General features: G+C 45.6%; 1 protein-coding gene across 1 annotated transcript; it reads right to left on the reverse strand.

The window, feature by feature from the left end:
• Nucleotides 1–8,577: 8,577 nt before the first annotated feature.
• Nucleotides 8,578–8,928, reverse strand: LOC146442564 (feather keratin B-4-like). Its single transcript, XM_085049869.1, has one exon. It carries the CDS (start codon nucleotides 8,926–8,928, stop codon nucleotides 8,578–8,580), a length of 351 nt encoding a protein of 116 aa, XP_084905995.1.
• Between the last annotated feature and the right edge of the window lie 1,507 nt (nucleotides 8,929–10,435).

The following is a 10,435-nucleotide window of genomic DNA, read 5'->3' on the forward strand; positions in this document are numbered from 1 at the left end:
ACCTACAATTAAGTTTTCTTGTTCTGGGTTATGGTGAAAAACCCAGGTTTTATTTCCAATTTCAACATCTCTAATTCTTCTTTTATTTATTCGTGCCCTAGTAAGGGATACCAAGGTCACAGCGTGTGTCCACCATGCATCTTGGGCAATCCAACACCAATATGTCCCTTCATCCTCTGGTTGAACATCCTGTATCACTAAAGTTAACATGCCTCCTGATCGCTTCTCTAATTGGTATTTCCCCCCTTCCTGGACATTTCCTTTCTTAAACCACCATCCGAACTCAGAGAAAACAATTCCACGCTCTGGTTGGCAAACTAAAACTACAGAAGTACCACGGACCGCCTGGTAAATTCCATGGGTAGGTCTTAACCCATCCATTAGATGACTTTTTCCTTGTACTTCTCTCTTCCCGTACCCCATCATAGAACCACAACTTATCACACAGAGATATAATCCCTCATTTTTCCCTACATGTGCCTGAGTATCATTTAACCATCCAATTCCACTATCGCTTCCTGCCTGCAGGTCACTCTTTCCTTCCGGCCTTTCCCACATTATCTGTCTAGCTAATTTCCACCAAGTAACCGTGAACATGCTGCTACATTCATGTTGGGCTGTGAATGAGCAATTTATTTTTGAGGGTGGACCATCCCACATGTCAACTGATGCTTGGTAAGGTGAGACTTTTATTGCCGAGTTGCTTTGCCATGTCATAACCCCTAGTGCGATTCGTTTATAATCAAAACTCCACCTAATTTTTACCAGACATGTATATATCCCAGCACTTTCCATGCTAACGTTGGTAAGCTGTAATGTGGTATTGCCTCTTTGTGTGTCCTTATCCCAAAATGTACTATTGATAACATTAGTGAGTGTTTGCTCTTTTCTCCAATATGTACTTATCTCATCGACTCCAGCTCCCTGGTCATCAGTGATTTCACAAGTCAAGTTTACAGTCATTCCTTCCATTGCTCCGATTACAGGATCTGAAACAGTGACAAGTACATGTTCATCAACGGGTAATATTTTTAGCATAACCAGAAATACAGCAATTACAATTTTCATTTTGCTCGTAAAATCAATCGCGTGGGGGACACGACTTGGGATTCCCACTGAGTTGGCATCTTCTTGACTCGCGTGTAATGTATCCAGGAGTCAATTCCAGCCACTTTGATTGCTGTGAATGTTGTTAGTATCACCTGATACGGGCCGTCCCATGATTCTCTCAGTGGGTCTGTGAACCAGTTCTTCACGTATACTTGGTCTCCTGGTTGAACATCATGCACAGGATTTTCCAGTGGAAGAGGTCTGTTCCACTGCAGGGTTCCACGCAAGGCACTGAGAACTCTATGCAGAGAAACAACATAATTATATACTGCCTGATCTCCTACCACATGCGGGTCTCCTTTTAAAATAGTTGCATGGTAAGGTTTTCCATATAGTATCTCATAGGGGCTCACGCCTAACCTTTCCCTTGGCTTAATTCTAATTCGGAGGAGAGCAAGTGGCAAAGCCTGAGGCCATTGTATTTTGGCTTCTTGACAGATTTTCTTAATTTGGCCCTTTAAAGTTTGATTCATTCTTTCTACTTGCCCACTAGATTGCGGTCTCCAAGGAGTATGGAGATTCCAAGCAATATCTAACATCGGTGCTACATCCTGCACAATATTAGCAATGAAGTGAGGACCCCTATCTGATGACAACCCCAAAGGTACTCCAAATCTGGGTATTATCTCTTTCAAGAGAGTTTTCACTACTTCTTTTGCCTGATTAGTCCTACATGGAAAGGCCTCTGGCCACCCTGAAAAGGTACACACATACACCAGGATATATTTATACCCTTGTGCTTTGGGTAATTCTGAAAAATCCACCTGCCAATAATCTCCCGGTTCTGGTCCTACTTGTAATTTTCCATCTGAATCTGTTTCCTGACAATAGGATTATTCTTTAAACAGACTGGGCACATTGCATTCACCCGTTTTGCCAACGTTAACATCTGATTGGAAATTATTTCATTCTTCAAAAATTTTACCAATGCTTCTGCTCCCCAATGACTTTTGTTATGTTCAGCTATGAGGATGGCTTTCATTATCTGTATGGGAACAACTACTTGTCCTGTATTGGTTGTGTACCATCCTGTTGCTCCTTTCCGAGCTTTCAATAACATGGCTAGTTTCTCATCATCCTGTGAATACTTTGGAGCTTGTTGCATATAAGGTGTAACAGGGTTTACCTTAGTTGGTATAAGAGCCATCTGAGTCCATACTTGATGAGCTGCCTGCTTTGCAGTTACATCTGCTAAATGATTACCTTGGTAGATTTTTCCTTCTTCATTCCGATGTCCCCGGACATGCATAACGGCCACTCGCTCTGGTCGGTGTACAGCATCCAACAATGCTAACACTTCTGTGCGATGTTTTATTACAGCCCCTTGGGAATTAAGAAGTCCTCTTTCTTTCCATAGTGCTCCGTGAACATGCACCACACCAAAGGCATACTTGGAATCAGTCCAAATATTTACCGTTTTCCCAGTGCTCAATATCAAGGCTCGAGTAAGTCCAATGATCTCAGCCTTTTGGGCTGACGTACCTGGTGGCAAGGCTTGTGCCTCCACAACTCGAGTAACTGTAACCACTGAATATCCCGCATACCTGGTACCGTTTTCCATAAAACTGGAACCATCGGTAAATAATTCCCAGTCTGGAGCATCCAGGGGTTCATTCTTCAAATCCGGTCGGCTCGAATAAACTTGTTCAATCACTTCCACACAGTCATGGGAGAGCTCATGTTCTTCCATCTCACTGTGGAGGAACTCTGCTGGATTAATATGATTAGTCGTTTGGAGTTCTATGTCATCTTGTTCTCTTAGAATAGCTTGATACTGCAGCATTCTACTGGAAGATAGCCAATGACCCCCCTTTTGCTCCAAGACAGCTAGTACCATGTGGGGAACATACACCGTCATTCTTTTTCCCATGGTAAGTTTCCTGGCTTCCTGAATGAGAAGTACCGTAGCCGCAACGGCCCGCAAGCATGACGGCCAACCGGTACTTACAGTGTCCAGTTGTTTGGAGAAATATCCCACAGGCCTCTTCCAGGATCCCAACTTCTGGGTTAGAACTCCCAATGCTAGTTTCTGCCTTTCATTCACATATAATTGAAAGTCTTTGTTTAAATCTGGCAACCCCAAGGCCGGGGCTTCTTTTAATGCTTGTTTCAAATCCTGGAACGCCTTCTCCCTGTTTGGATTCCATTTCAATTGGGATTCTTTTAGAGCCTCATATAGGGGTTTTGCTATCAGGCCAAAATTCGGAATCCATAGCCTGCACCATCCAACCATTCCCAGAAAGGATCTTAACTCCTGGTGATTTCTAGGGAGTGGAATGGAGCATATAGCTTCAATTCTGTTAACCCCCAAACGTCTGAGGCCTTGTGTTAGCTCACATCCTAGGTACAGGACACTTTCTCTGACCAGTTGTACTTTTTCCTTGGATACCTTGTATCCTGCTTGCCCCAACATATTTAATAATGCAACAGTTAATCGGAGGCATACCTTCTTGTCTTCTGTGGCCAAAAGAATATCATCTACATACTGCAATACTACATAAGAATATGGAGATTCTCTCACCTGAGTCATTTTCCATTCTTCTAATTCCTTTGCCAATTGATTACCAAAGATGGTAGGGCTGTTTTTGAATCCTTGAGGCAGTCTGGTCCAGGTGAGCTGTTTCTTCCTTCCTGTCATTGGTTCTTCCCATTCAAAGGCAAAATACTTCATGCTCTCTATTGCCAGTGGGATGCAGAAGAAGGCATCCTTTAAATCAATCACAGTGAACCATTTAAATCGTTCCGATACAGATGTTAACAATGTGTAAGGGTTGGCAACCACTGGGTGAATGTCTTTAACTATCTCGTTTATAGCCCTTAAATCTTGAACTAATCTATACTTACCATTTGGTTTCTTCACCGGGAATATAGGAGTATTATACTCTGATTCACATTCCTTTAATAATCCTTGCACTGTAAACTGTGCTATCAGCGGAGCTACTCCCTGCCGAGCCTCTGCTTTAATGGGATACTGTTTTATCCTAACCGGTTTAGCTCCTTCTTTTAGCTCAACTACCACCGGCTGGGCAACCTTTGATTTTCCTGGAGTTCCCGCCTCCCAAACCCAGGGTACCACTGCATGTTCAATCTCTGTTGGGATCGGTGCCGGGTCCATTTCCTTTATTGCAAATATTTTCCCTATTTCTTCATCCGGAATTTCCAATTTAACTCGACCCTGTTCAAATATAATTTTAGCATTTAATAGAGACAGCTAATCCCGTCCAAACAGAGGCTGGGGGCAGTTTGGCATATACAAAAACTGATGATCCAGTTCCTTTCCTCCGAATTTTAAATTAAGGGGTTGTAGAAAAGGCCTTTCCTCCAATTGTCCTGTAGCTCCTATTACCTGTATAGTTGTGTCACTTATGGGTCCCAACCGTTTATTTAAAACTGAGTGAGTAGCCCCTGTATCAACCATAAATTCCTGCTCCTGTCCGCCTATTTCTATTATCACCTTCAGATCCCGGTCTAGTCTGCTTTGATCCCTATAGTTTCCTAACATCATTGCCTGTGCTTGTGTCTGGGCGCCATCTACCGGCGGTACGGGGAAACCTCCCATCAACCCTACATTACTCATCCCTATCCCATTTCTTATCGGACACTCATTCTTCCAGTGTCCGAATTGATGACAAAATGCACACTGATTAGGACCCAACTGTTCCTGTCTACCCTGGCTCATCCCTGCAACTAAAAATCCTCCTCTCCCCCGAGCGAATCCTCCCCTTCCCTGTCCAATTCCCCTTCCTCCCCTTCCCCGGCCCCTTAACCCCCCCCGAACCGCAGACTGCTGAATTACTGCAAGAATTCCGGCTTGTTGTCGTTTAGCCGTTTCCTTTTCTCTATTATTATAAACTTTCCAAGCTACCTCTAACAGCTTATCTAAGCGTCGTGTGTCTTCCCCTTCTAATTTCTGCAACTTTTTCCTAATATCCTCTTGTGACTGTCCCATAAACAACAATGCCAATTGTAACTGACCTTCTTCCTTCTCCACATCCAAACTAGTGAAACGCCGTGCTGCCTCTTTAAGTCTCTCTAAAAATGCTGAAGGGGATTCATTCTTTTCTTGTTTTATTGAGTATAGCTTAGACCAATTTAGGGTTTTAGGCATCCCAGTCCGGACGCCTTCAATCAATAATTCCTGATACCTTTTTAACCTCTGTAAACCTTCTAACTCATTTGGATCCCACTCTGGATCATCCCCAGGGACCAATTGATCTATTGTTTCCCCCATTATCAATCGTAACCGGAGTTGTTCCCTAGCTCGTTCTTTGGTTGCTCGTAAGACCATCTCTTTTTCTGTAGAATCCATTAATGTATCTAATAACACTTGTAAATCATTCCAATCCGGATTCTGAGTTTTAATTATCATCTTCACCACCCTGGCCACCCGTTCGGGGTCCTCCCGATAACTCCCAGCTGATTGTTTCCAAATCACCAAATCCCCTGGAGAAAAGGTACTTTAATAATAACTTTCTCACCACGGGGGCCCATGGCTTCCCTTAAGGGGGCTATCATTCGGGGTTCCTCTTGATTCCGCCTTCCCTGTCTAGTCCGTGCCGCTATGGGGGTTCTTTGTATGCTTCGGGAGCTTGGGGAAGGAGTTTGGGGACGGAGGGTGACTGAGGTATGAATTACTCCAAGTCCTTCCGGGGATTGTATATTATTTTCCTCATTAGTCTCATCCTCATCAGTATCAGTATCATCTATGTCTCCCTCCCCACTTCTGCACGGCGCAGCAGAGGGAACAGGACAAGGGGGGGCAACCATTAAAGATAAATCTTCACCTTGACTAGAAAACCGTACTGCACATTTCACACAGGTTTCACGCGCTTTGCACCCAATACATTCATTTTCATCAGTCCCTGCTTGCAACAATAGCATACCACACTCCTTTTGCCATTCTGTTTTAGACCCCAAATAACGGAACAAATCCAAATAAGGTACCTCATCCCATTTCTCATTATCCCTTAGATAATACATCAATGAATTAATTATGTTCTCATCAACAGTACCATTGACAGGCCATTCCGGTCCCCCCTCAGAAGCATAGAGAGGCCACACATGATTACAAAAATCTATCATTTTTCCTTTACTTAAGTCCTGGTAAAACCCAGCACTTTTCCATCTTCCCAGCAAACATCCTAATGGGGTGTTCCCCGGTACTTTACCATTAGCTTGCACCAATGCTTTAAAGGTTTTAAAAGGCATCATGGCAAAACAGAAAGTAACATGCAGAGAATAACAGGTAACATGCAGAGAATACAGATTTCAACAGCACCAAGTATAGAAAGAGGACAGCAACCAAACCAACCAACTTGCCACTTCTCGTCGCCGCGAGGGGCAAGTGCTGAACCTGCGTAGCTTTCGCTCCGTCTTATGGTCAGCGCCTAGGCATCCCCAAGACGTCTATAACCCAACCCTGCGAGGTTCGCCGCCTCATCTTATGGGCAGGTACCCAGTATTAAACAAATAAAGCACCTTACGGGCTTACCTCCTGCAGTTGTCCGACAGGCGCGGGGGTCGGGCACGAACCGATGACTCCCCGAGAATCACCCGGTGCCGGCGTGGAGTAGATCAGGACGTGAACCGCCCCAGCCACCTTCGGAGTCCTGCCGCGGTCGCCAGAAAACTGTTGCCCGAACCGAGGAAACACAAAACAACCGAAGTTATTTTATGCGGTGCTTTATTGAGGGCCCTGGGGACCTGAGGACTAATGTCCAAAGTCAGAGCCCCAAACCTGCTACAAATCACTGAGTATATATATGTTTTCTTTCCAAATTGCTTCATCTTAACAAATTTGATTTCTAGACACATCTACCTGATTTATGATTACATTGTGACTTTGTTTTTCGTTAACTGAACATTCTTTATCATCATTAATCTACTACACCCTATTAGATAAGTCACACACTCCACTTAGCAGATTACTTAAATAAACAAACTGTTCTATAGCTACATTCCTTAGACAAGTCTTTCTCCCCTCATCAGTATGCTCTATTGATCCTTTTGATCGCTACTGGCAACTTCGCTACACAACAGTGTTTACACTCAGGCCTACTGATCCCTCCAAGCCTTAGCATGACTACTACTAAAGTTTTTATTCATAGTTTTGCAACAGTCCTACTATGAACATTATTTCTCAGGATGTTGAACAGTGTTGGTCCTGTGGATGCAACTCCTGACCTTCTTCCCTTGAGACTTTACTCCCTATTGGCATTGGGCTGATGATCAGAAGCCTCTGACCCCAGCCCCTCAAGCACTTGCAGGCCACTCACTAAAATCTCAACAAACCCAGACTTGCTTGGATGCTCTTGGAGCAGGAAATGGGAAGGTGTCTAAAAGGCTTCACAAAAAGGTCAAGTTCAACAGCAGCCACAATTCTCTCCTCATGCCCTGACTGAGTCATTTAGACAGATCAGACACTGAGCTCAGCCAAGCACCATTTCCTCCAGGGAAATCCTCCAAGAGAAGTGGCCTCAGTCCTGTGCACTTCCCACGATTCAAAACCCCAAAGGCCTTGGCTCACCCTCCCATGCTGCCACTCCCATTTGAACTCTACTTCCTCTCACAGGTGACACCAACACCCATGGAATCAACTCAGCTGCAAAAGACCCTTGACACTAAGTCCCAATGGTAAGAAAGGACTCTGAAATACACCACTAAACAATCGTATCTGTAAAACTTTTTGATGCAGAAAATCTAAATTTGAAATAACATCAAGTCTAACCACTCCTTCAGCACTACCAAGGCCACCACTAACTCATGTCCCCAAGTGCAACATCTACAGGCATATTAAATCCCTGCAGGCATGATGACTCCACCACCACCCTGTGCAGTCTGTGCCAGGAATGACAGCCCTGTCCATGAAGGAAACTTCCATGACATCCAACCTAAACATCTCCTGAAGAAACTTGAACTCTAGATTCCTCCTCTCCTATGGTGCAGTGAAATGGAAACAGGTTTCACATCCACTTCATTACCACCTCCATGCAGTTAACAGACATTTGAGGTTAGTATGCATGAAAAACTTTATTGAGACAAAATATTGAAAAAGCAGAAGCCAGCAGTAGGGAACCATTTTGAGGTACAATGAGGGTGACCATTTGCCAAGGTCCTTTGCTTGCAAGAGGTTTGGCCAGAGATCAATGCTTTCCTGCCCCACAGTGGGAGCAGTCCACCAGAGGTGCCCAATGGTCTCTGTCTTGGCAGAAGGGGCTTGACCAGATGGGAGTGGACAGAGCCAAAGGGGTGATGCAGAGCAGGGAGGAGGAAAAGAACAGTAGGCAGATGGGCCATGCTTGAAGGCAGCCCGGTCTGGCCCCTTGGCTTCTGCCTTACTTGGGGCCCTGAGAGCAGGAGCTGGAAGTACTGAGCCTGTTTGATAACCTTGGCCCAGGAGGCATCCTCAATGCCTGCGGTGTGTTCTAGGGAGTGGATGGTTATTGTCAGGAGCAGTGCTGAGGGTCCTTAGAAGTTGTAGTAGCCCTTCCTGCCATAGCAGCCCAGGCCTCCCAGCCCATAGCCATAGCCCAGCCCATTGCCAAATCCACGGCCATAGCCAAAGCCACCAAAGCCACCAAATCCACCAGAGATGGGCTGTCCCTGCACACTGAGTTCAGTGCCCACGGCAGCCCCAGAGGTGGATCCAACAGCAGTGCTCTGGGGGAAGGAGGTCATGATGGGTCCAGGAAAGGTCACCAGCACAGGAGAAGGATCAATGACGACACGGGAATCCTGGCATTGCAGGGCACAGGGCTCGTTGCAGCTGTTGGCCAGCGGGGTGGGTCCGCAGGGACGGCAGAGGTCATAGCAGGCCATGGGTGTGGTGTGGAGGGTTCCTGGAAGAGAGAGGAGGATGAACCAGGGAAGGGTGGTGGAGGTGTGAGGGGCAATGATGCAGGAGGGCGAGGGAGAGTGAGGGAGGCTGTTGTGGGTCTGCGTGGAGGCATGAGGACTGCTGAGGCTGGGGCTGGGAGTGCAGGAAGAAAGGGGTCAGGGGTGCAGGAGCAGGAGAGTAAGGGGCTTGGGACTTACCTGTTTGTTGTCAGGAGCAGGAGGAGAAGGTGTGAGGAGAAGTCTGTGAGGGAGAGAGGCACTGGTCTGGCTTTTATGCTGGTCCTGCAGGGGTGGGACAGCTTTGTTTCATGGCCTTGGGGCATTTAGGAGGCAGCAGTTCTTGCTTGGCCAGCCTGGTGAGTCATGATGTGGGGAGTGTTTTCATTCATTCAATTCTGCAATTCCATATCCTTCCTTTGATGCCATATGCATTTGACCTTGACAGCAACTTTAATTAGGAGTAGGTATTTAGGGGAATTTGATTGTTTGATGTGTGTCCGGGAGGGCTGAATAAACAATCAGAGTCCAGGAGAGGTACAATGTCATCAGTTTTGTCATTCCATGTCACTTGTGTGCTTTAGTTTGTTGGTTCCATGTGAGGACTGGGACTCTGTTCCGTGCCACAGGTTGTCAATCAGTCAGTGTGTTGCACCCAGGAGTGTCAAGGGAGTTCCTGATGCCAATCAGCAATCTCTTGGCAATGTCCTGATTCCTGGGAGTGCTTCCTGATGGACAAATGAGAGCTCATGACCTTTTGTCTTGAATGGGACAAAGTGAGAGGATCTGGAAAAGGAGAGGCTGTTCAGACTGAACTTCTTCCAGTGTTATTGTTCACTAGGATTTCTCAAATTTACACAACATCATACACTGTCATTTAAAGGTTATTCCTTGACTTCATTAATAAATCCAATTAACAAACAACATAGCCGTGTTTGCCGAGGCTGGTATTTGACGCGAATTCTCTTATTCCACATTCAAACCACAGGGTTTCCTATTTTGCAACCTCTCAGTCTTAATATTTTGTTCCTGTTAGCAGAAGCTAATTGGTAGTAATGCATGGTCAGTGAGCTCCTCTTCCCTCCTATGTCGTGGTGCTGGTGATCCATTGTGGAATTCTGTGATTCCACACCTTTTCCTTGAGGCCTTGTCCATCTGACTTTGATGGCAATATTTAAATGCAAGTATTAGAGATGAAAGGCTGGTGTTAATGGCCTTGTCAGGGCGTGCAGAAGATGTGACCAAAGCTTTGGAGAGGTTGGGTGTTATCAGTGAGGTCACTCTTGGTTTGGAGTGGTGCTGTGGTTTCTGGGTGCATTGTGAAGATGTGCCCCAAATTATTCCAGCTCTGTCAGGTTGCTCTGGCTTTGCAGGAGCTCAGCTCGGGAGGGACTGCTCCTTCCATCACATTCCCTCCCTTCCCACCATATTGCCATCTCTCCAGGTGTGTTTATATAGCAGACCTTTCCCATTGGAGATGGGAAAGCAATGC

The sequence above is a fragment of the Lichenostomus cassidix genome, chromosome 2 (genome assembly GCF_008360975.1).
Source record: "Lichenostomus cassidix isolate B80296 chromosome 2, HeHo_3.0, whole genome shotgun sequence".
In the NCBI taxonomy this organism is placed as follows: domain Eukaryota; kingdom Metazoa; phylum Chordata; class Aves; order Passeriformes; family Meliphagidae; genus Lichenostomus; species Lichenostomus cassidix.